The sequence below is a fragment of the Salmo salar genome, chromosome 18, assembly GCF_965601325.2.
Source record: "Salmo salar chromosome 18, fSalSal1, whole genome shotgun sequence".
In the NCBI taxonomy this organism is placed as follows: domain Eukaryota; kingdom Metazoa; phylum Chordata; class Actinopteri; order Salmoniformes; family Salmonidae; genus Salmo; species Salmo salar.
Genome location: NC_138308.1, coordinates 68,976,337 through 69,003,794, shown reverse-complemented (window position 1 = coordinate 69,003,794; position 27,458 = coordinate 68,976,337). Strand labels below are relative to the sequence as shown.

The following is a 27,458-nucleotide window of genomic DNA, read 5'->3' as shown; positions in this document are numbered from 1 at the left end:
CACAGAAACTACATTGATCAAACGACTCACCAAGATCAACAGGATGGACATTGTTCACCTCATCGAAACCAAGATAATCAAGTCCACCCAGGAGGACGCATCATCCCACACCTATGCAGAGATTGAGAGGACCATTGCACTGGATCACAGTGAAGGTATAGTGTATTACCAAGCAAAATGGAAATGTCCTATGTTTACTGTCATGAGACAGTAAGCCTCATGTCATCTTTATCAACCAAAATGTACTCGCTATGCCAAAGAGATCACAGGTTAATAACGGTGTCCATATCTATGCCTGTCCAGGTTTTTCTGCCCTCCATGAGGACATAGACAGTCCCCGGCCAGGCAGGCGTACAGACGGCACCCCCAGTGGGCCAGGGTCCAGGCAGGGGCCCTTCATGGTGTCAGAGGAGGACCTCTCCTCCAGCATGTCATCACTGCACGAGACGTCAGGGCAGGTGGAGACAGACACATCAGTAACAGGCCTCCTGAGACACGCCCAGAAGGAGAAGCTGGAGAAAGAGCGCGAAACGACACAGTAAGTCGTCCAGTCAGTATAAGAGTGAAGTATTGAGTGAAAGAGAAATTAGGTTAAAAAGGTCTTATGTTGTTTTCTGCTATATCCTGCTAATGTTGTATGGTTGTAGAAACAAACAATTCAGTCAAATAATCTTGATTTGCATTGTTAAAATCACTAAGAATAAACAGTTTTTAAGAATAACTGTATTCAATTTTTTCGGGGAGATTTCACGTTATTAGATGTTTGACTTATTTTTTGTTCCTCAGTTCTGTGGGTGGTACATCACAGAGTGGATCAGAGAAGGCTGAGTCACTACATATGGGCACTTTTAAGCAAGTAAGTCCCTTCTTCACCTTGTACCGCACCTCCCCCTACCAGCTCACCTCTCACGTCCTAGATCCTGCCTACAACGGACCCACCCCTCCCTCCTCATCCTCTCTATCTGTCAAGCATTCTGAGAAGGGGGCACAGGGGGGTGCAGAGTGGGGCGAGGGGTCACTCCAGCCCCCCCAGGCTGAAAGTGACAACAAATGGTTGTTGTCGCCAACGAGTCACCAAGAGTCACCCACTAAAAGTAGTAAGCGTGTCTGTGAGAGCCGTCCGTTGTCCATGACCGACTTTGGGGACAGTCTGACTGAATGTGACCAGGCCGAGCCAGACTTCAGTGAGCTGTCTGTGGAGCTAAAGCAAACCTCAGAGTACTACACTTACCTCTCCACCACCTCCGTCACTATGGCTTCTCAGACAACTGAACGGGTTTCTGAGAAGAACAGTATTACAGCCGAGCCTATGAATTTACCACTTCCTCAGTCTACTCAGCTTCCTCAGGCTTCTGAGGTGGTACGCCCCAAAGAGACATGTGAGATATTCTCAGAGGATCATATTGACGAGGTGTCGCACCGACTTTACAAAGTCCTGTTTGGATATGTAGAGAAATCAACTAGTGAAGAATCCAAGAAAACACCAATGGAATTGGATGAGGTAGCCGAAACTTACAGAGCCAGCCGGGTTTATGAGGCAGATTCCCCTACCTCCATGCCTTTGATTGATGTAGACCAGGCTACTCTTGACCAGGAAGCTATCTCCGCTGAGCTTTACCTCAGACCTGTAGATTTCAGTCCCATGACCCCAGAGTCTATCACCTTTGGGGTGGGTAAGGAATCACAGACAATAGCTCAGACATCATCAGACGTGTCAAGAACCACTCTGATTTCAGAGTCGGTCACAGTAGAATCCATTGTCAGCACTGCATTTATCCAGATATCACATGACTCTACTGCTGAGACCCGAGCAGAGGTGTCAGCTCTTCCAGTGTCTGAGTTAGCCATGTCTTTGGCTCCAGAATCTCTATGTTCCAAAATCGAAAAAAGGTCTTTATCCCCTGACTCAGCATCTGAGTATGCTACTAAAATTGTAGTTTCAATGCATGGCCAATCATCTTCACCAGAGTCAGTGACATCAGATGATAGGTCTGGGTCCCAATCACCTGACTCACATATACCCGAGTATAGCCCATCAACACTTGATTCATCCATACTGTTGACTGAGAGTAGAGCCTCATCTCCCGAGTCACTGTCATCCGATACTGAACTAAGTCTTCTCTTGCCTGACTCGCCCATACCTCAGTTCAGACCCCTGTCTCCTCTACCGCCCCCTGAGGTTGAATGGGAAACTGCAGAAATACCATCTTATGCCCCAGGACAAACGTTCCTAAGTGCCCCTGGAGCTGCAAGTAGTCTACTAGCACTTGGGCTAGCAGAAGCAGAGGACAGGCCCTTGACACCTATGGTTCCTAACAGGGGAGAGTTTTCCAGAGCGATATCCTCGGGCAGTGAGTATTTAGAGAAGAGGGCATTATCACCGGAATCTACTGGATCAGTCAATGAGCAGAGACCACTATCCCCTGACTCTCCCATACCTGAGTTTAGACAGGCATTACCTGAATCGGTTATCTCCACTACAGGGTGTAGGTCATATTCACCTGAATCAGAGACTTCAGTGACTTCAGAAACTGAATGCATACTATTGGAGGCTTTTGCCTTTTGGCAGAGACCAGACTCACCTCAGTCAATAGTATCAGATACAGACTATAGACCCATGTCAGCTACATCACTGATGTTACTGAATGATATCAAATCATCATCACCTGTATCTGCAGGATCAGTAGATGAACACAGATCTCTGTCTCCAGATTCACCAGTTACACAATTTTGGCAATCAGAACCCATTGCTTTAGTGAAGTTTTGTAGATCATCATCACCTGAATCTATATTTTCAGATATAGATTATGAAACCGTACCATTACTATCATTACTTTATAAGGATAGACCTTCATCACCTGAATCAATAGCATCAATAGATGAGTATAGAGCGCTATCACCTGACTCACCTATACCTCAGTTTTGGCACATGTTACCAGACTCTATTGTTGATTATAGATCTTCTTCACCTGAATCAGTATCATCAGACACTAAATGTGTTCCAATGTCTCTGGAGTCTATAGGTACAGAGCATAGACCAGATTCACCTGAAGCTTTAGATTTTGAAAAGGAGATAACTTATTCAGCATTGACTCAATTGAAATCCCTTAAACCCCTTGTTTCTCCATCTGTGACCAAAGTGAAGTTGCCAAAATCTACGACACTTGTTCCAGAAAATGTGAACATGACAGCAGAATCACTTGACGCTATTGAACCTAACCCTGTAATGTCAGAACCTGCTTGTTCAACAGTGCAAAATATACATCTAGATATACAGCAGTCTACTGAAAAGGGCAAAACAAAATTCAATCCATTGTCAACAAAGACGAAGTCTGCTAAACAACAAAAATCTAACTCCTCCGAAACTGATCCAGCATTTTTATCAGTGACCGAAATTCCTGCTGTAAAATCGCTGTCTAAGTCAGTACTACGTTCTACAAACCAACCTCCAGTAAAACTTGCAGAAGTTGTAACTGCACCTAAACCAGCAAAACCTGAATCTACTAAACCTCAATCTCATGAAGTTCTATCAGCAACTAGTGATGTAGCTCAACCTTCAGAAGATCAAGACATGGTACTATGTGTGTCACCAATAACTATAACTGAATCAGGTATAAATGTTCCTGAAAGTCCACCAATATTAACCGAGTCCGCAACTGCACCATTATTTGAATTTAGTCAACCTGAACCTCAAAAAGGACTATCTGAACCTGACGTAGCTCAACCTTCATCTGTGTCACCAATAACACTATCTGCATCAGGTATACGTTTCCCTCCATCAGCAATACTAGTGCCAGAGTACAGACTTGTGTATGATGCAGAGCTTTGGAAGCTTATCTCTCAAATAAATGACCAACAATATGTAGGAGAAACCTACTGTAGTAAAACAGGTGTGTTTGAGTATGCTGGACAAAGAAAAGAGTATGAAGAGACATCCGAACCTGACAATAAACCGTTATCAATAGATTCTCCGGTTGAGGAGTCGGACTCTAAGCCTGAGTCATTATCAGAGTATAGATCCATGTTATCTTCATCACTGATGTTGTTGAAGGATATTAAAACAACATCCCCTGAATCAACAGGAACAATGGATGAACATAGATCATTGTCACCAGATGCCCCTGTATACAAATATTCCCCATTGTTCCGTGAAGCTGTTCCGTTTCATCATAGATCATCATCACCTGAATCGTTACCAGATGATGAGGTTTCTGAGATATTTGATTCAATATCTGTAGCTATTGAAGATAGACCCTTATCACCTGAGTCAACTGGATCAGTCAGTGAGCATAGCTCATGTTCAAAAGACCAAGACATAGTAGCTGAATCAGGTGTCTTTGAAAGTCCACCAATAATATTCAACTCCACAGCCCAATTATTTCCTGAATCGAGTAAACCTGAAACTCAGAAAGGACTATCAGTACCTGATTTAGCCCAAACTCCAAAAGAACCATCTGTGTCACCAAGAATGGTATCTGATGAAGGTATACATGTCCCTCCATCAGTAATAAGAGTGCCAGCTTACAAACTTAAGTACGATGCAGAGCTTTGGAAGCTGGTCTCTCCAATACATGATCCCCAGTATGTCGGGGAAACCCCTAAAACAGGTATGTTTGAGTATGCCGAGAGTATCGTAGAGTATGTGCAGACATCAGAACGAGAAAGTCAAACTTCATCAACTGAGGTTACCGAGGACAGACCACTGTCATCTGATTCTGAGTCTGAATATAGGCCTCTCACACCTGAGTCAGTTAAGATAATGGCTGTTTTGAGATCAGATAAGGCAGAGTCAGTGAAGTCATTGAAAGCATGTAAATCTTTATCCCCGGATTCCCCCATACCCGAATATTCACTATTCTTTCTCGAAACTGCTCAATCATATCATAGATCATTGTCACCTGAATCAGTATCTGATGCTGAAGTTGAAGTAGTTGACTCAAAATATTCAATAGTTCTGGGTATTGACGCTAGAACTTCCTCTCCTGAATCTATAGGATCAGTCAATGAGCATAGACCACTATCCCCTGACTCACCCATACCTGAGTTTAGACAGGAATTACCTGAATCTGCTTTCTCATCTACAAGGTCTAGGTCATCATCACCTGAATCAGTGACTTCGGGGACTTCAGAAATTGAGTATATACTATCTGAGGCATTTGATTTTTGGCAGAGACCAGACTCACCTGAGTCAATAGTATCAGATACAGAGGAAAGACCCCTATCACCTGAGTCTTTATCAGAGTATTGTCCCATGTCACCTGAATCGGTCATGCTACTGACAAACATCAGATCATCTTCTCCTGAATCTACAGCATCAGTGGATGAGTACAGGTGTCTGTCTCCAGACTCTCCTCTACCACAATACCTACAATATTTCCCAGAACCAACTCTGTTTATGTCAGGATACAGGTCAGTGTCACCTGAATCAATATGCTCAAATATGGAATATGAAACTGAGTTATTCTTACATGCCTCAATGCTTTTTGAGGATAGACCCTCATCACCTGATTCAATAGCATCTGTAGATGAATACAGGGCACTATCACCTGATTCACCCATACCTGAGTTCTTACATGCAATACCTGAATGTGTTACATCTTCTGTATATGGATATAGATCGTCATCACCTGAATCAGTGATTTCAGGGACTTCGGAAGTTGACGACATTCTATCTGAGGCTTTTGCATTTTGGCAGAGACCAGACTCACCTGAATCTACAGCATCAGTGGATGAGTATAGATGTCTGTCTCCAGACTCTCCTCTACCACAATACTTTGATTATTTCCCAGAAGCAACTCTGTTTATGGCAGGAAGCAGATCATCGTCACTTGCATCAGTATTGTCAGATGATGAATATGATCTTTCTGACATCTTCTTGACACTCTTTTCAGAGAGAGGTAGACCCTCATCACCTGAATCAGTAGCATCAGTTGATGAATACATGGGGCTTTCACCGGACTCACCCATACCTGATTTTTGGCCGTCATTACCTGAATCTATTCCACATTTTATTGGATCCAGGTCAACTTCACCTGAATCAATGTGCTCAGATATGGAATGTGGGACTCTGCCCTTAATGTCGTTATTCTATGAAGATAGACCCCGATCACTAACATCAGTATGGTCAGACAACGAATGTGAGCTTTCTGATATTTTTTCAACAATCTTCTCAGATAAAGATAGGCCTTCATCTGAGGCTTTTGCCTTTTGGCAGAGACCAGACTCACCAGAGTCAATCGTGTCAGATACAGAGGAAAGACCCCAATCACCTGAGTCTTTATCAGAGTATTGCCCCATGTCACCTGAATCAGTCATGCTACTGACAAACATCAGATCATCTTCTCCTGAATCTACAGCATCAGTGGATGAGTACAGGTGTCTGTCTCCAGACTCTCCTCTACCACAATATCTACAATATTTCCCAGAACCAACAATATTTATGACAGGAAGCAGATCATCATCACCTGCATCAGTTTTGTCAGATGAAGAATTTGAAAATGAGTTATTCTTACATGCCTCAATACATTTTAAGGATAGACCCTCATCACCTGATTCAATAGCATCTATAGATGAATACAGGACACTGTCACCTGATTCACCCATACCTGAGTTTAGACAGGCGTTACGAGACTCTATCGTTTCAATGATTGGATATAGGTCCTCATCCCCTGAATCATTGGCAGGATTATGAAACAGAGTCTGAAACAGAATACGCTCCTCTGATTTCTGAGATTGAAGATAGAAAAGACACTCCTGATTCAACAACATCAGTAGATGAGTTCAGAGCTCTGTCACCAGACTCCCCAGTACCCCAGTACACACAGCACGAAACTACTACACTAGTGACAGGGAATAGATCAGCATCGCCTGAATCAATAGGCTCAGATATGGAATCTGAAACAGAGTTATTCTTACATGCCTCATTGCTTTCTGAGAATAGACTCTCATCACCTGATTCAATAGCGTCTGTAGATGAATACAGGACACTGTCACCTGATTCACCCATACCTGAGTTCTTACATGCAATACCTGAATGTGTTACATCTTCTGTATATGGATATAGATCGTCATCACCTGAATCAGTGATTTCAGGGACTTCGGAAGTTGACGACATTCTATCTGAGGCTTTTGCATTTTGGCAGAGACCAGACTCACCTGAATCTACAGCATCAGTGGATGAGTACAGATGTCTGTCTCCAGACTCTCCTCTACCACAATACCTACAATATTTCCCAGAACCAACCATATTTATGACAGGAAGCAGATCATCGTCACCTGCATCAGAATTGTCAGATGATGAATATGATCTTTCTGACATCTTCTTGACACTCTTTTCAGAGAGAGGTAGACCCTCATCACCTGAATCAGTAGCATCAGTTGATGAATACATGGCGCTTTCACCAGACTCACCCATACCTGATTTTAGTCCGTCATTACCTGAATCTATTCCACATTTTATTGGATCCAGGTCAACTTCACCTGAATCAATGTGCTCAGATATGGAATGTGGGACTCTGCCCTTAATGTCGTTATTCTATGAAGATAGACCCCGATCACTAACATCAGTATGGTCAGACAACGAATGTGAGCTTTCTGATATTTTTTCAACAATCTTCTCAGATAAAGATAGGCCTTCATCTGAGGCTTTTGCCTTTTGGCAGAGACCAGACTCACCAGAGTCAATCGTGTCAGATACAGAGGAAAGACCCCAATCACCCGAGTCTTTATCAGAGTATTGCCCCATGTCACCTGAATCAGTCATGCTACTGACAAACATCAGATCATCTTCTCCTGAATCTACAGCATCAGTGGATGAGTACAGGTGTCTGTCTCCAGACTCTCCTCTACCACAATACCTACAATATTTCCCAGAACCAACTCTGTTTATGGCAAGAAGCAGATCATCGTCACCTGCGTCAGTATTGTCAGATTTGGAATATGAAACAGAGTTATTCTCATTCACCTCAATGCTTTTTGAGGACAGACCTGATTCAGTAGCATCTGTAGATGAATGCAGGGCACTATCACCTGACTCACCCATACCGGAGTTTAGACAGAATTTACTTGAATATTTTGTTGAATGTAGATCATCGTCACCTGAGTCAGTGACTTCTGATATTGAATATGCCCATTCACCATCAGAATCAGTCATGCGAGTGCCAATTTACAAACTTGTGTATGATGCAGATCGTTGGAAGCTGATCTCTCCAATACATGACCCCCAATATGTAGGAGAAACCTTTGCCAGTAAAACAGGTATGTTTGAGTATTGTGGGAGTACAATAGAGTATGTACAGAAATCAGAACTTCTAAGTAAAATGTTATCAAACGAGAGTGGGTTAAGATCAGACTCTCCTGAGTCAGTGAAGTCAATGGATGAGCATAGATCTTTATCTCCAGACTCACCAATTCCACAATATTTACAATATTTCCCAGAACCAGTAATGTTTATGGCCGGAAGCAGACCATCGTCACCCGATTCAGTGACTTCAGAAGAAATTGGACATATACAATCTGAGGCTTTTTCCTTTTGGGAGAGACCAGGCTCACCTGACTCAGTAGCATCTGTAGATGAATACCAGGCACTGTCACCTGATTCACCCATACCTGAGTTTAGACAAGACTTACCTGAATCTGTTACATATTCTATTGGATATAGATCCTCATCACCTGAATCAGTGACTTCAGATATTGAATATGAACCTTTAATTTCTGAGGTATTCTTTATTGAATCAAGACCAGACTCACCTGAATCAATAGTATCAGATACAGAGGAAAGACCCCTATCACCTGAGTCTTTATCAGAGTATTGTCCCATGTCACCTGAATCAGTCATGCTACTGACAAACATCAGATCATCTTCTCCTGAATCTACAGCATCAGTGGATGAGTACAGGTGTCTGTCTCCAGACTCTCCTCTACCACAATATCTACAATATTTCCCAGAACCAACCATATTTATGACAGGAAGCAGATCATCATCACCTGCCTCAGTATTGTCAGATGAAGAATTTGAAAATGAGTTATTCTTGTATGCCTCAATACATTTTAAGGATAGACCCTCATCACCTGATTCAATAGCATCTATAGATGAATACAGGACACTGTCACCTGATTCACCCATACCTGAGTTTAGACAGGCGTTACGAGACTCTATCGTTTCAATGATTGGATATAGGTCCTCATCCCCTGAATCATTGGCAGGATATGAAACAGAGTCTGAAACAGAATACGCTCCTCTGATTTCTGAGATTGAATATAGACAAGACACTCCTGATTCAACAACATCAGTAGATGAGTTCAGAGCTCTGTCACCAGACTCCCCAGTACCCCAGTACACACAGCACGTAACTACTACACTAGTGACAGGGAATAGATCAGGATCGCCTGAATCAATAGGCTCAGATATGGAATCTGAAACAGAGTTATTCTTGTATGGCTCAATGCTTTTTGAGGATAGACCCTCATCACCTGATTCAATAGTGTCTATAGATGAATACAGGACACTGTCACCTGATTCACCCATACCTGAGTTCTTACATGCAATACCTGAATGTGTTACATCTTCTGTATATGGATATAGATCGTCATCACCTGAATCAGTGATTTCAGGGACTTCGGAAGTTGACGACATTCTATCTGAGGCTTTTGTGTTTTGGCAGAGACCAGACTCACCTGAATCTACAGCATCAGTGGATGAGTATAGATGTCTGTCTCCAGACTCTCCTCTACCACAATACCTGCAATATTTCCCAGAACCAACCATATTTATGACAGGAAGCAGATCATCATCACCTGCATCAGTATTGTTAGATGAAGAATTTGAAAATGAATTATTCTTACATGCCTCAATGCTTTTTGAGGATAGACCCTCATCACCTGATTCAATAGCATCTATAGATGAATACAGGGCACTATCACCTGATTCACCCATACCTGAGTTTAGACAGGTGTTACCTGAATCTGCTTTTTCAACTATTGGGTACAGATCATCATCACCTGAATCAGTTGATTCAGATATTGAATATGCTCCACTCATTTCTGAGTCGATCTTTGAGCAAAGACCAGACTCACCTGAATCAATAGTATCAGATACAGAGGAAAGACCCCTATCACCTGAGTCTTTATCAGAGTATTGTCCCATGTCACCTGAATCAGTCATGCTACTGACAAACATCAGATCATCTTCTCCTGAATCTACAGCATCAGTGGATGAGTACAGGTGTCTGTCTCCAGACTCTCCTCTACCACAATACCTACAATATTTCCCAGAACCAACCATATTTATGACAGGAAGCAGATCATCATCACCTGCTTTGGTATTTTCAGATGAAGAATTTGAAACAGAGTTATTCTTGTATGCCTCAATGCTTTTTGAGGATAGACCCTCATCACCTGATTCAATAGCATCTATAGATGAATACAGGACACTGTCACCTGATTCACCCATACCTGAGTTTAGACAGGCGTTACGAGACTCTATCGTTTCAATGATTGGATATAGGTCCTCATCCCCTGAATCATTGGCAGGATATGAAACAGAGTCTGAAACAGAATATGCTCCTCTGATTTCTGAGATTGAATATAGACAAGACACTCCTGATTCAACAACATCAGTAGATGAGTTCAGAGCTCTGTCACCAGACTCCCCAGTACCCCAGTACACACAGCACGTAACTACTACACTAGTGACAGGGAATAGATCAGCAACGCCTGAATCAATAGGCTCAGATATGGAATCTGAAACAGAGTTATTCTTGTATGGCTCAATGCTTTCTGAGAATAGACTTTCATCACCTGATTCAATAGCGTCTGTAGATGAATACAGGACACTGTCACCTGATTCACCCATACCTGAGTTCTTACATGCAATACCTGAATGTGTTACATCTTCTGTATATGGATATAGATCGTCATCACCTGAATCAGTGATTTCAGGGACTTCGGAAGTTGACGACATTCTATCTGAGGCTTTTGCATTTTGGCAGAGACCAGACTCACCTGAATCTACAGCATCAGTGGATGAGTACAGGTGTCTGTCTCCAGACTCTCCTCTACCACAATATCTACAATATTTCCCAGAACCAACCATATTTATGACAGGAAGCAGATCATCATCACCTGCCTCAGTATTGTCAGATGAAGAATTTGAAAATGAGTTATTCTTGCATGCCTCAATACATTTTAAGGATAGACCCTCATCACCTGATTCAATAGCATCTATAGATGAATACAGGACACTGTCACCTGATTCACCCATACCTGAGTTTAGACAGGCGTTACCTGAATCTGCTTTTTCAACTATTGGGTACAGATCATCATCACCTGAATCAGTTGATTCAGATATTGAATATGCTCCACTCATTTCTGAGTCGATCTTTGAGCAAAGACCAGACTCACCTGAATCAATAGTATCAGATACAGAGGAAAGACCCCTATCACCTGAGTCTTTATCAGAGTATTGTCCCATGTCACCTGAATCAGTCATGCTACTGACAAACATCAGATCATCTTCTCCTGAATCTACAGCATCAGTGGATGAGTACAGGTGTCTGTCTCCAGACTCTCCTCTACCACAATACCTACAACATTACCCAGAACCAACTCTGTTTATGACAAGAAGCAGATCATCGTCACCTGCGTCAGTATTGTCAGATTTGGAATATGAAACAGAGTTATTCTCATTCACCTCAATGCTTTTTGAGGACAGACCTGATTCAGTAGCATCTGTAGATGAATGCAGGGCACTATCACCTGACTCACCCATACCGGAGTTTAGACAGAATTTACTTGAATATTTTGTTGAATGTAGATCATCGTCACCTGAGTCAGTGACTTCTGATATTGAATATGCCCATTCACCATCAGAATCAGTCATGCGAGTGCCAATTTACAAACTTGTGTACGATGCAGATCGTTGGAAGCTGATCTCTCCAATACATGACCCCCAATATGTAGGAGAAACCTTTGCTAGTAAAACAGGTATGTTTGAGTATTGTGGGAGTACAATAGAGTATGTACAGAAATCAGAACTACTAAGTAAAATGTTATCAAACGAGAGTGGGTTAAGATCAGACTCTCCTGAGTCAGTGAAGTCAATGGATGAGCATAGATCTTTTTCTCCAGACTCACCAATTCCACAATTTTTACAATATTTCCCAGAACCAGTAATGTTTATGGCCGGAAGCAGACCATCGTCACCCGATTCAGTGACTTCAGAAGAAATTGGACATATACAATCTGAGGCTTTTTCCTTTTGGGAGAGACCAGGCTCACCTGACTCAGTAGCATCTGTAGATGAATACCAGGCACTGTCACCTGATTCACCCATACCTGAGTTTAGACAAGACTTACCTGAATCTGTTACATATTCTATTGAATATAGATCCTCATCACCTGAATCAGTGACTTCAGATATTGAATATGAACCTTTAATTTCTGAGGTATTCTTTATTGAATCAAGACCAGACTCACCTGAATCAATAGTATCAGATACAGAGGAAAGACCCCTATCACCTGAGTCTTTATCAGAGTATTGTCCCATGTCACCTGAATCAGTCATGCTACTGACAAACATCAGATCATCTTCTCCTGAATCTACAGCATCAGTGGATGAGTACAGGTGTCTGTCTCCAGACTCTCCTCTACCACAATACCTACAATATTTCCCAGAACCAACCATATTTATGACAGGAAGCAGATCATCATCACTTGCATCAGTATTGTCAGATGAAGAATTTGAAAATGAGTTATTCTTGTATGCCTCAATACATTTTAAGGATAGACCCTCATCACCTGATTCAATAGCATCTATAGATGAATACAGGACACTGTCACCTGATTCACCCATACCTGAGTTTAGACAGGCGTTACGAGACTCTATCGTTTCAATGATTGGATATAGGTCCTCATCCCCTGAATCATTGGCAGGATATGAAACAGAGTCTGAAACAGAATACGCTCCTCTGATTTCTGAGATTGAAGATAGACAAGACACTCCTGATTCAACAACATCAGTAGATGAGTTCAGAGCTCTGTCACCAGACTCCCCAGTACCCCAGTACATACAGCACGAAACTACTACACTAGTGACAGGGAATAGATCAGCATCGCCTGAATCAATAGGCTCAGATATGGAATCTGAAACAGAGTTATTCTTGTATGGCTCAATGCTTTCTGAGAATAGACTTTCATCACCTGATTCAATAGTGTCTATAGATGAATACAGGACACTGTCACCTGATTCACCCATACCTGAGTTTAGACAGGTGTTACCTGAATCTGCTTTTTCAACTATTGGGTACAGGTCATCATCACCTGAATCAGTTGATTCAGATATTGAATATGCTCCACTCATTTCTGAGTCGATCTTTGAGCAAAGACCAGACTCACCTGAATCAATAGTATCAGATACAGAGGAAAGACCCCTATCACCTGAGTCTTTATCAGAGTATTGTCCCATGTCACCTGAATCAGTCATGCTACTGACAAACATCAGATCATCTTCTCCTGAATCTACAGCATCAGTGGATGAGTACAGGTGTCTGTCTCCAGACTCTCCTCTACCACAATACCTACAATATTTCCCGGAACCAACCATATTTATGACAGGAAGCAGATCATCATCACCTGCATCAGTTTTGTCAGATGAAGAATTTGAAAATGAGTTATTCTTGTATGCCTCAATACATTTTAAGGATATACCCTCATCACCTGATTCAATAGCATCTATAGATGAATACAGGACACTGTCACCTGATTCACCCATACCTGAGTTTAGACAGGCGTTACGAGAGGCTATTGTTTCAATGATTGGATATAGGTCCTCATCACCTGAATCAGTGGCTTCAGATGTAGAATATGCTCCACACATTTTCGAGTCCTCCTCTGTTGAATTGAGACCAGACTCACCTGAATCAGTAGCATCAGTGAATGGACATAGGTCTTTTTCACCTCAGTCACCAATTCTACAATTTACACAGATTGCACTTGGGTCTACCACAGTAGAAACAGGATATAGGTCTTCATCCCCATTATCAACAACATCAGACATGGAATTTGACTTGGTATATTCTGACATTGAGGAAACAAAGTTGCCAACCAAAAGTTTCATTCCTGAGCATGTTTCCCCATCAGAAATATTGTCAAGAGACGCATCAGAACAGAAACCTAAGGCTGCTTTGTCAGGTTCACCTGTAGCTGGAACAGCCATGATGGTAGACGAATACAATCGTATGTATGATACAGAGCTTTGGAAGCTTATCTCTCAAATACACGACGCCCAATATGTAGGAGAAACCTTCTTGAGTAAAACAGGTGTCTTGGAGTATACTGGGAGTAGCGAAGCATATGTGGAGACTTCTCCTGGTGAGGAAGACGTTGCTCAATGTAGCGCAGACGTCAGTCCAGAAGCTGTACCCGGTCCACAAGTGGAACCAGCAGCTACCACTGAAACAGCCAAGATCGATCAGGATGTAGCTTTGACTGAGAGTATAGAGTACATACAGACTTCTCCAGAGGAGAGAGAAGTTGCTCAAGGTAGCACTGAGATCAGCACAGAAGCTCTACCAGATTGGCAAGTGGAACCTTCAGAAACTACAACTGAGATGGTCAAGATTGATCAGGATGTAGCTCCTACTGAGAGTCCAAGCGTATCCGATATAGTTTTACCTGAATCACCAGCAGCAGAAGTAGTATCGAAGTTTACATTTGAAACAGGTCACAGATCAGCTTCCCCTCACTCCGAATCAGACTCTGGAGATGAATGGGTCATAGTGTCTGTATCGGAGACCGAGGATAAGCCTCTATCACCCGAGTCATTACCTGACTGCCGACCCATATCACCTGCAACGTTGGTGTTAAAGGCAGATGTTAGAACGTCATCACCTGAATCTGTGTTATTCGAGAAACAAGTTGAGAAGGATAGACCGCTATCCACTGAGTCTGTTGAATACAGAACCATGTCTCTAGAATCAATGATGTCAATGGATAAGGTTAGATCATCTTCACCTGAATCAATGCATGAGATCAATGACAATAGGTCGCTTTCTCCAGACTCACCCATCCCTCAGTATACAAGATCAGGTGTGTCAGGTATGGATTCATGTAATATGGAGTATGCCACAATAGAACACAGGTCATCATCACCTGAATCCATGACCTCTGGCTCTGAGTATGAGCTAATGGTCATATCATCGTCAGCATTAGAAAGTCGGCCATCCTCACCTGATTCCCTAGAATCAGTCAGCAGGAATAAACGGCTATCACCTGACTCACCAGTGCCTGAGTTTATGAGGATATTATCTCAGTACTTCATGGAACCCCGGGCCCTTAGTGATAGAACGTCTTCACCTGAGTCTGTGTCATCAGACACTGTATTCATAGCTTTGCCTGTAGATTCTTGGGCCGATGTCCGCCGAAGGCAATCGTCTCCTGAGTCAGGTGCATCAGATGAAGAGTTAAGTTTAGTTATTACAGGTACAGAAACAATGACATTTAAAGCAGGTACGTTGAGTCATGTGACATCTGTTTTAACGTCTGAGCGTGTCCCAATGTCGCTAGAGGAAAATACCTTGGGTGTTACTCTGTTGTCAGTCCCAGCTACTAAATTTGAAATAGAGCAGGGACAAATGAGCACGACAGATCAAGGCTTACCAAGGGTCAGTGGGCTAGTAGCAGAAATGGTCACTACATCTACGGAACAGGCACGGACAAAGCATGGTTCAGAGCATGCTGAAACCATCCCAACTCCCCAAGCCACTATGGGTTTGGAAAATGTCAAAAAGGTCCAGAAAGATGGCCCAGTTAAGCAACAACCAGTGAAGGTCAAGGACAGAAGTGAGGAAGAAGTAGAGGTCCTGCGCCTCAGTGCTGATTCAATAAAGACCCAGGAAGCCCCACAGAGGGTAAGAGAGAGAGAGCATGATAAAGATGACTTTGCACGTGCTATGGAATGATGGAATAACTCCCAATTCTAATGGAGGATGACAATAACACTGTATGGTCGAAATGGATGTCTGGATTCACCAATGGGTTTCTGCAAAATGGAGTGTATCTAAGGAATGTTTGTACGATCACAATGCACTTAGATGGTGGGTGATGTAACTAACCAATTCTGACTCATTTGAGCTCTTAGTAACAGTTTGTGTGCAAGCATATTGCTATTACTGTAACTTTGTTGGGCACTGTGATGTTGACCTTTTATAATTGCTTGGTTTGTTCTCTCCAGTGTTCTTGCAGTGATTTAAATGTGACATGGTGTTGTGGGAGAAAATGACTAATGAGACCTTAGTCAACCAAGTACTCTCATGTTAGTGTGTTGCAGTTTGTTGATGGGATGTTATTGGAGCATGCCAACTGACTTGCTATAACAACACATTTGAAGAATACTTGTTCAAGTGATGTCAACATTTACTTCCAGGCTCCGTCTCAAACAGCCAAGGAAATACAGTTGAAGACCAGTTATGGGAAAATGCAAAGAAAATTAGAGTCTACCATGGTAACGGAAAGTACTTTACATGAGCAAAAGGCAGTATTAGACTTGAGTCAAGAAACAAGCATATCAGGTCTGGTATCACCAAAGCAGACAAAGACAGCCACAGGCTACGAACCTCTGATATCAACCCCATTGCAGATCAGTGAACAATACCCTTTCACTACCCATAGAGCAGTGACACCTAAACTAAAGGTACTTGACTCTGCCACTCAAGAATTCTCCGACTGGAGTGAATTTACACAAGAGGAATTCGAGGAGACTCATTCGGGTGAGTTATTTTCGCCGATGTCGAGCCAATTCCTGGTGCCACCAGATTACGAGGCCGTGTTTTCCGGATGCCACTCTCTGAGAGTCTCCGAGTGTAGCCAGTTGTCCCCCACTGATATGAGTCCAGTTTCTCCTGTCTTCAGCGACCCTCTGTCAGATAAGGGTCAGGTCACAACCACCACCCTGATGGGTCCTGAGTTCGCTTCCATGTCTGCTACACCTGGATCTGCAGAAGCCTTTGAATTCTCGCCAGACTTTAAGCGAGTGATCGGCGAATTTGAGAAAACACTCTCTTCATTTGGGCCAGTTGTCCAATCAGATTCCACCCAAGAAAATTCGGACCTGGAGTTCTTTGACTGCAAAGATGATTTCTCAGACTTCTCAGAGGCAGAGGATCTGGAGCCAGAGGAACTTGAGGTCCTCTACCACATCGAGGAGCCTCCATCCCCAACCCCCTTCGGAAGCACTCTGGAAACGGGCTTCCTCAAAGGAAGCCATGTATGCAGCGCACAGTTCCTACGGGTGGATGACCAAAATCGCTTCTCTTTGGGTAGTGAAAGTCTTGGGGACTATGGCATTTATGACGGACCAGAAAGTGAAAGTGAAACTGTACCCATGTGTGAGGAGCTACCCTCCAGGTCGCAGGCAGGGTACGATGACGATGAATATTCTCTGGAACGGGTAAGAGGTCAAGCATGACGACTGCACCTTGCCCTGGCTTGTGTCCCAGCTTTTCAGGCTGATTGCAGTGTTACCACAGTCCAGAGAGGACATCAACTGACTCAAACACAGAGACTAATACAAGAAGCTTATGAGTGGTGTGTTTGCATGTGTGCATACTTACCAAACAAAACACACTAAGTCAAAACCACTTCAAAGTGGGGTTACTGACCAAGACAATGGAATAATCATGTGGCAAAAGCCTGATCAATAATGAAAATGCTTAGTTATGAGAATGCTTTTTTGCTGTGTTGGCAAATTCTTCTTATATTTTCAGCTAGGTTATCTGATGCAATGAAGAGTACATACAAATACATTCTATAACATTTTATTGAAATAATTACCTTCACTGTCAATACTTCATATTCCACTTCAACATTCCATACAGAAGTACTTGTTTGCAGCTTTGACCACCATTTCGTTGGATTGTCATGGCCATATCTTGCATGGCTGGTTTTGTTTAAGATTGTTGTTCAACTGGGCCTTCTTTTCATCTTCCATCACCATTTTATAGAACCTCTCTCATACTGTATATTTTTTCTTTCAATTTCTATCAGGTCTACAATAGCCTACTTTTGAATGCCTTTTCGGCATCCCTATGAGAGAAAAGTAAAGAGCCAAGAAAGAGAAAAGAAGGATCAGTTGCCTGTTGTTCTGTGCCTGCAGTAACAGTACCTGAAGTAACTATACAAAACGTGTTACCATGTTATAATGATCTACGATGGCCACAATGGCTGTGTGCTGTCTCTCAGGAGATAAATGAGGAGCTAGGGTTGCTGTCATCGGATAGCTCAGAGGAGGAAGTGTTGACCACCAGGGTGGTCCGACGCAGAGTTATCATCCAGGTATACAGCATTGAAGAGCATGTGGAGAAGTGGGGCCCAGCCCTAGTGTGCTGTGGTGTGGTGTTGGGGTTAGATGGGAGTTGAGGTTTAGCTTGTGGGTAGTTTTATTGCTGTGCTGCACTTCCCCTCGAACGTTGGGTCATTTTTCAAATTTGGATTTCTATTTCATTCTGCACCCTCATATGCCATATCATTTTGTTGATTTAAATCTTTATGGTCTTAGATAATGATTGAAAACGGTTTATTTCCTTTTTGAGTGGGGTTTACAATGTTTAAACCGGTTATTCTGTGTACTTGCTGTGCTTGTATGTGTTCAGGATCAGTTGTATGACTGTGTATCTGTTCTCTCTCTAGGCGGATGATCTGCCAGACATCCCTCCGCAAACAGTGACAGAGGAACAGTACATGGATGAGCATGGAAACATGGTAGTCAAGAAGGTAAAGGGATTTTTTGCATCTGCATTCACTGTATAACAGACACTTAACTCTAGAACATACCCCGATTTACAGTAGATCTCAACTACATACTGTAACTACTATGTATCCATGTTTGTCAATTATAAAGTAATCCAGTCTCCTCAGGCAAATACTGTACGTGTGTTTTATATTATAAGACCTAGTCATGCAGCTCAGTGCTCTACCAGTGGCAACTTTCCTTTCTTTCTGGTCTCTTTCCCCCAGATCACGCGGAAGGTGATCCGTAAGTACTTCTCTCCAGACGGCGTGGAGAGAGAGGAGGTGACGGTGGAGGGATCTCACCAGGAGATGGTCAGTGTGGAGGAAGGAGACGGCTTCTCCAAGGTAGTGAAGAGGACAGTGGTCCGGAGCGAGGGAGATCAGACCGAGGTCAGTCTGTCTGTATGTGTGTCTGTCTGCTGTCTTTGTGTCTATAGACTTTGTTTGGGGTCAATATTCCAGTATTTCTGAAAATGATTGTGTATTACAGGGTTTACGTATACTGTGGATATTATGATGTCACAAGGGTGTCTGGCCTTAATGTGGAACTGACATCGTTTTAACTACTTTGTAGATATAAAAAAAAAACAGAATCATAATGTCAGTTAACATATACAATATCCAGTTCATGCTTCAAAACCAACTTCATAAGAGGTTTTCAAAATTCCATGACGTACGGTAATTCATTGTTGGCAGAATAGATGGCTGCAGTTCAATGCATGATTAATATAATTCACCAATACATTTCTTGGTAGTCCAAAAAATATTGCTATCAGGTTGTAAATCACAACTGGCCTGGTACGTTGTTTGCTGCCTCCACCCATTCGGGATGCGGTGTTTCAGTTTCAATGACTCAATATTTTGACAAAAAAACGGATGACTGTAGTTAAGACTGGGAATGTCAATACAATCAAACTAGCAAGGGCAATGATCACAAGTCAGTCATAACGTGGCTAATAGGCTAACGCACGCGTGTCAAACATGGCTGAATGGGACACACAAGCGAGAATAAATGAGTCAATAGTTGAGTCATCTACTTTATGAAATTACAGCCTGATGCGCTCGCATCGGTGAATTCAACTTCAATTGCGTTGCTTTCATGTGTCCCCAGAGAGAAATGTACAGACACATGCCACAGTCCTAGCTAGGCTACTAAAATGTTGCAGTCTGGCTTCGATTTTTAAAGCTGGACAATGAATAACCAAAAAACAAAACCTGCAACAAGACACCACGCCAAGGAGAAACATGTAGTCCTATTACAGCAACATGGCTGCCAGATAGAACACAACACCTCCCATAACCCCCTGTTCTAGGTCACTTGGCCAATTAAGCAGATGGGTGAATGCCATCCTATTCAGCTATTGCTGTATATATACTATTCTATCCCACGTATCCTACAGATATACTAAAATATTTTATCCACATACTGTCCATAATGTCTACACATTCCATCACACACAAGCATTTCGCTATATCCGCAATAGCATCTGCTATATATGTGTATGTGACCAATAAAATGTGATTTGATTTGGTTAATTTGGCAGCACCTGGGAAATAATGTACTGGGAATTTGCCATAAGGAGAGCAGCAACAAGCTCTCCAAAGCTCCATGGACATTAATGTTTGAATAAAGTACATTTGACTCATTTGGTGCTTAGAGTAAGTCTTGACAGAGCCTTTTGATTTGAATGTATTTTTAGATTTTTCCATGAAAATACTTATTTTACCTTTAACCTGCTTCCTGAGCCCTACACTTGGGTGCTATCTAGAACCTTTAAACATTATTTGGCTGTCCCCATAGGAGAACCCTTTGAGGAACCCTTTTTGGTTCCAGGGAGAACCCTTTTGGGTTTCATGTAGAACCCTTGGTTTTACATGGAACCCAAAAAGGTTCTACCTGGAACTAAGAAGGGGTATACCTGGAACCAAGAAGGGTTCTTCTATGGGGACAGCTGAAGAACCCTTTTGGAAGATTTTTTTCTGAGTGTATGTGCTGAGATCCCTTGCCTATTCATTGTCCGTGTATAGTTCAGGCTACACCACAATATATAATGTGTCCATAATGACTGTATATCCTTACAGTGTATACTGTATAATCAAGTTTTGTAATCTACTGTATCAGTGACCTTTGAACCCTGTGTTTGACCTCTCCAGTTGACCTTTTCGGAGCCCTTGGCCCTGGGGGCCACCACGGCCTCAGACTTCGAGTCAGAGCAGGTGCAGGGCCGAAAGGTCAGCAAGGTGGTCAAGACGACGGTGGTGAGGGGCGAGAGGATGGAGAAGCAGATGGGTGACTCAACGCTGGCCGCAGACCTCCCCTCGGCCAAGGAGGACTTTGAGAAGGTCAGTCGTCAGGGAGGGAGAGTCGTGACAATGCCAGGAGTGTCTTTTCTACCTCAGTGGCTCGAGCAGAGCAGGTTGATATTAGCAATACTGTGCCTGGAATATAAAGCTGAATGCTTCTTGACTGTAACATGTTTTTTAGAAGCATGTCTGTTTTTAATATTGTCTGTTAAAAACCTTATTGAGTGCCAGTTTGAAGATCAACTCTAGGACCAGAGACACTGGGTTTTGGTGTTTGAAATGTCCCTTTTCCTTGTTCTGTCACTTCCAGGCGTTGAGTTATGCTGGAGGCTTTGGAAAAATCCAACTTCCTCATTTAGTAGAGAAAGAGGTTGTGAAGGACGACGGTTCTGTGGTCAAAAGGTTTGAGAGCAGAACGGGAGTTCATTCATTTACGTGTCCATCTTTGTTTGGACATTCCTGTTGGTTTCCTGAGTGATTTATCCGAAAGCATGGTGTGAATACAGCCTGGTCCCAGGTCTGGTTGTGCTATATGACCAACACCTATGATTGTTGTTATGTCAAACATGCCATGGCATTGGCTATACAGCGTAAACATATCAGGGAGCAGGTTAGTGAATACCTCCGCTCTATATCTTAACCATAACTCTTAAACACACCTTAGATGCTTACATTTTGACATGGTGATTTGAAAGGTAAGTTAGATGAATTTTGCTTTTTTACAACCAGATCTCTATTTTTGATGGAAATGGCATGTTATAGATGGGTCCAGACACTTATTGTGCGGTTTCATTTGTTTGTGTGAAATTTACCCAAACCAGGGATTCATTTCTTCATACTCGTTGTGCAGTACGGGGCTCCTCTGAAAAAGCATGAACAAATGCTCCTAAAAACACCAAAATACTTTATCCGCAACGTTATATTCCATTTTGTTGCGACTCGAGCGATACATCTCTGTCCATTGTACAGTTAACTGCCAAAACAAAGAAAGTTGAGTAACACTTGAGTAAATGATGGATACAAGGTATATTGAAAGCAGGTGCTTCCACACAGGAAGTTCCAGACACTTTGTATAATCTATGCCAAGGCGCATTGAAGCTGTTCTGGCGGCTTGTGGTGGCCCAATGCCCTATTAAGAAACGTTATTTTGGTGTTTGCTTTATTTTGGCAGTTACCTCTAGCAGCAGGCTACACGGAGAAATGAACAGCTGGATAGGGGAAATGGCTCAAGTCGTACAAAATGCAATATAATGTTGCGGATAAAGTTCATAATGACATAATTTCATGTGTACAACGTGTAAAGACCTGCATCCCTAAATTGGGAGCGTTTTAGTTTCTAAAAGGACGTATTTGGGTGTTTTTGGAGAATTTGTTAACGTTTTTTCAGAGCCCCCGTACCGCACAACGAGGATGAGGAAATTAATCAGTGGTCAAGTTTCTCAAAAACAAGGAAAATCGCAAAAAAACTGTCTGGACCCTTCTATAACATGCCATTTCCATCAAACATTTAGATATGTTTGTAAAAAAGCTAACTTTTCCTTTAATCATAGGGCCTTTGGTCATGGGGCTTGTGTGACGCTTTCAGATTACTCATAGGTGTTCCAGACCACGCTCTAACATGCATGATGTGTTTTAGATGTTAATTCTAAAAATGACGGTCAACAGAGTTTTGGTCAACCTACAAACTGCAAGCCTGTCAATGAAGCGCTATCAAAACTGTGACAGGTTGTTTGAAAAGAATTGGCTCACCAAGCCCAATAACCTCGAAACTCCCTCCCTCCCTCTCCCATTCCATCTCCAGAACCCAGATGCGTAAGTCTCGTACCCAGAAGAGGACTGTGGTGAAGGACGCCCAGGGTAAGCATGTGCACCTGGAGCGGCTGGACGACACCCCAGAGACCCTGCAACCCGATGCCCTTCAGCAACACCTGCACCTGCTGCTCCAACGCTATTGTGCCAAGGAGGAGGAGGAAGGAGAGAAAGAGGAGGAGAAGAGAAAGAAGAAGTGATGGGCTGATTTGATTTGCTGGCTGAGTTGTTCTCCTTCCCTTTTGGCCCTGCCCCCCATGCTACATAAGCCCCCTATCCACAAAAAGCCTATGAAGTCTTGTAAGCTCACCCCTGGTCTTTACCTTCCGCACAGACATCTCCTGCTAAAGACACTGGATTGCGTTTTTGTTTTGTTGTTTTTCCCTTTTGTGGCAAATAATGGAACACTTTTTGTTTTTGTTATTTGTGCTTTCACTTTTTTTTGTCGTTTTCCTTTTGACTTTTCCTGTTTTATTTGCGCATTTTGTGACCAAAGATAGTTCCCCCTTTCTCGTCGGGTTACTTAGAATAATATTTGGTCGTTATCCTTTTTTTGGGGTTCTTCTAGTTTTTGGCTGCTGTGGTACAATAAACAACAACACAAACAAAATGCAACAAAAGGAAAACAAAAACAGAAAACGAATAAAGAGGGGGCAGCTCTGACATTCGCCTCATGCACAGGCATCTTCCTAAAGGAACGATTGTAAAACATTTGTAAATAATGGAGAAGAAACATGCTCGGACTGGGAGAAAACAAAACGAACAGCAATTCAAAAGCATTTATTACATTTTCCCCACGGTACATGCTGTACACGTACTTGCACCAATTAAAAAGGCTCTTCTGTTCTGAGGTGAAGGGTCATAACAAAGTTGACCCTTTTCGCCCCACTAGGAGTCACTTGTCACAAAGAGTTTTGGAAAGATACTGTAAAAAGGGAGGATATTCCATACTCTTTCATCAAGGACAATATGTGATCTGAACCAACATTTTACTGAAGCAAATCACCCTCATATAACCCTGCACTACAGTTCTGTAGTGCTGCGCGATTAAACGAAATGTTGGTTATTTTTTGTTTTTTAAACAACTATTTGACTGTCGGTTCAATTATTTGAATTCCATTTAGTTTGGGTTTTGTCTGAGCTCAGTGTGCACATTGCGCTGTAATTTCTCTTGCAATAAATCAGATCATGCCTGAACTGTGCGATGTAGTAGGGAGTTGTAGTTTCCAACAGGCCAATGGTCTATATAGTTGCGCAACAAAAACGTGATAATTAACTACAATGACCATAATCCATTGCACGGCTACTTGCCCGTTCTTCCGCGATCAACAAGGGATACACAGAGAGCAGTTTCTTCACAAGGTATCTCTACCTGAAAATACCCGATGTAAGTGATTAATACAGTAGTTGGTATTCAGCAGTCATTAAAGTATGCCTTATTTACGATGAAGAACTACTAAAATAGTGATTTTGTCAGAGAGAGAGAGAGAGAGAGAGATGATGGCTTGGAATGAAATAATAAAGTCATCAAATAAAACAAATGTAATATACACAACAAGTGAAATAGTTTATTAAAGCGGCAATCAGCAGTAGAAACAATAACAAAGTGAGTCCTCCCTCAACCCTGTTTTGGTAAGAAGCTGAGGGCTGGAGAAATCAAACCTCTCTCAAATGAACCCTCAACCCTGTTTTGGTAAGAAGCTGAGGGCTGGAGAAATCAAACCTCTCTCAAATGAACCCTCAACCCTGTTTTGGTAAGAAGCTGAGGGGGGCTGGAGAAATCAAACCTCTCTCAAATGAACCCTCAACCCTGTTTTGGTAAGAAGCTGAGGGATGGGGCTGGAGAAATCAAACCTCTCTCAAATGAACCCTCAACCCTGTTTTGGTAAGAAGCTGAGGGGGGCTGGAGAAATCAAACCTCTCTCAAATGAACCCTCAACCCTGTTTTGGTAAGAAGCTGAGGGATGGGGCTGGAGAAATCAAATCTCTCTCAAATGAACCCTCAACCCTGTTTTGGTAAGAAGCTGAGGGATGGGGCTGGAGAAATCAAACCTCTCTCAAATGCATAGACACAATTATGGATTCAATGACTGACCATCCATGATATAAACATTTTTTAACCATGTTTTGAGGCTATATAGTGTTTGTTTAAATGTACATTGTATACAAACATTGGAGTAAAACAAGCTTATATTTTGGGTCCTGATAAGGTACGACAGTTTAACTAAGCTCATGAGGCAGTTATATTTTTCAAGAATCAATGGGTACATATCATTAATTTATAAGTCCAAAAATGAACGTAGGAACTGCTGATTGCCCCTCTAAAATAAAGTAACCTGAGTAAATGATGGTTAATAAGTGATAAGCTGCTGATTGCCCCTTTAAAATAAAGTAACCTGAGTAAATGATGGTTAATAAGTGATAAGCTGTAATGGGCCGTCACTACCATCATGGGACATTTTTAAAGGGTTTTATTCTGTGTTGTTACAGCATTCAAACCACGTAATGCATAGTGCATTTAATGTTTAAAGATTTTAATTGATAATCGAACCAAAACGACCTCAAAATGCAATAATCGCTCAGCACTACAGTTCTGTTTACAAAGTTAGCTCAAGCTGGTTACGTGTGTGATGTGTCGTTTTTTTGACAGGCCCTTTGAGCACACACTTTCAGCCCCCACTCCCATGTACTGTAATTGTGTATCTTTTCCTTCACACTATATCTCCCTGTCTATCCCTCTCTGTTTCTGGCTATCTAACGTGTGCTGTGTATTCACACTTCCTTCTGAGCAGTGCATCAGACTGCTGCCACCTCTGTGCGTGTGAATGCATGCGAGTGTGTGTTAGTTCATAGAATCCTCACTGACATTGCGACCTGCCCATTTGCGATCCGGAATGTTCTCGTTTCTTGTCTTTCATGTATGAGCACTTATCTGAAATTACTGCACCTATGGGTCAGAACACTAGGTATGTCCCCCCCCAAGCTTCAATCGTGTTTGACATCTCACCCCCTGTTCATTTTATCCCCGTGGTACATTACTCAGGTGAATGTCTACAATAGCTTTGATTAAGCCTGTTAAGATTGAGGATGGGGACAGAGAGAAACACCACAGAGACAGTGTGGTGTAGTTTGTTTTGTTTTATTTGCTGTTGATTTGATTTCTTCTGTTGGTATCAAATGGTATCAAATAAATGGTGATAATCTCAAAAGATTGGCACATCTTGTTTTTGACAGATTATTTTTGGTCTGATCTGCTTCCCGTTTACCTGTGATGGTACCGTGGAGATGGAATATCCTTTATGTAAAAAAAAAAAAACATTGGCTTTAATTTTGATCAGTAGATAAACCCGATAGATATGCTCTAAATATTGCTAGAGCCTTTTCGCATGCATTATTTCCCACTCAGTGGAGTTTTCCTTATTTAATCTTGTCTGAGGGCAGCTATGTGATTGGTTGGAAGGCCTGGGGGAAGAGCTTGTGACAGGCGAGCGTCAAGTAAGAAAAGTTAGGGAGGTAAGTCGGCGGATGGATAGATGGACGAACGTTAAACGCGGGTTGCGACACTCAAGGTCCCTGGTTTGAATCCCCATGCCTTGTTTTCTAACCTTACATTCGAAAGTTTCTAACCTTCATTTCGAAACTAACTTTCGTATTTTACTTTCTAATGTTAACTTCACATTTCTTGCCTAATAATGTATTTTCACTGGTTAGATTGAGGGTTGGTGCCTTGGCGGCAGAGGATGTAAAAGCCTAAACTTACTGCCCCCAGAAAAAGATCCACTGTAAAATAACACCCATGCAATATCAATATGAATTTGGCCCCCACAGACTGATCAGTTTTCTGGAGATTACATCTTTGTGTGTTTTCATTTTGATTTATATATTTATTTATTGACTTCCATCCGTGCTCTTCCTCTCCTCAACTGTGTGGAGCCATGAGTGTTTTATGTGTGTGTTGGTGTGAGTGCGATTTGAAGATGTGAGTTGAGGTAAAACAAGGGAATTGCAATTTCAACTCTGACCGATAAATTGCCGTTGTACACAAGGCTTCACTTAAATTCTGAAATGCTCTGGAAACCATGACTGAAACAAATACAGAAACCAAAACAGAACAGACATGGATGTACTGTAATCCTGGGCTGGCTGAAATCATTGTTGGTGTCATTTGCAGTACAAACTATATCTATGTAACAATATTACAGTTCCTCACTTTGTCAATTTACTTTGTGTGAGGAAAAAGTGAGAAATAAATTAAACAAAAGAAATCTGTCAAACGTACATTTGATTAGATGAATCCGCATCTTGTTTCCATGGTGATACTATTATACATATATATAAATATCTATGAGGGCATGTATTAGTTATGAAATTAATAAACAGGAAGGAAAAAAAACAGAATTGCTAACATGGCATAGCAGCTACAGTCTGTACGTGGCAGAAAATAAAATTGTACAAGTGTCAAATGTGTATGGAGTGGTTGTCATGCTTCCTAACCAAGCTATAAAGGATTACATTAGAGGTTTAGAATTGAAATTTCAACATTTTACAGTGATTCATTTTGC

At 42.1% G+C, this 27,458-nt stretch overlaps 1 protein-coding gene across 22 annotated transcripts in view; it reads left to right on the top strand.

Moving 5' to 3' along the window:
- LOC106577504 (ankyrin-2) overlaps positions 1-27,363 on the top strand; it is a 262,877-nt gene extending 235,514 nt beyond the window's left edge. For 20 of the 22 annotated variants that reach the window (XM_082965071.1, XM_082965072.1, XM_082965067.1 and 17 more), the window contains 8 exons: positions 6-155; positions 304-538; positions 787-856; positions 18,682-18,765; positions 19,009-19,173; positions 20,938-21,126; positions 21,398-21,489; positions 22,889-27,363. In XM_082965071.1, coding sequence (XP_082821197.1) covers positions 6-155; positions 304-538; positions 787-856; positions 18,682-18,765; positions 19,009-19,173; positions 20,938-21,126; positions 21,398-21,489; positions 22,889-23,096 — 1,193 coding nt within the window. In that variant the 3' untranslated portion in view covers positions 23,097-27,363. The other 2 variants (XM_082965065.1, XM_014155564.3) reach the window with 2 other exon arrangements.
- Positions 27,364-27,458: the final 95 nt, after the last annotated feature.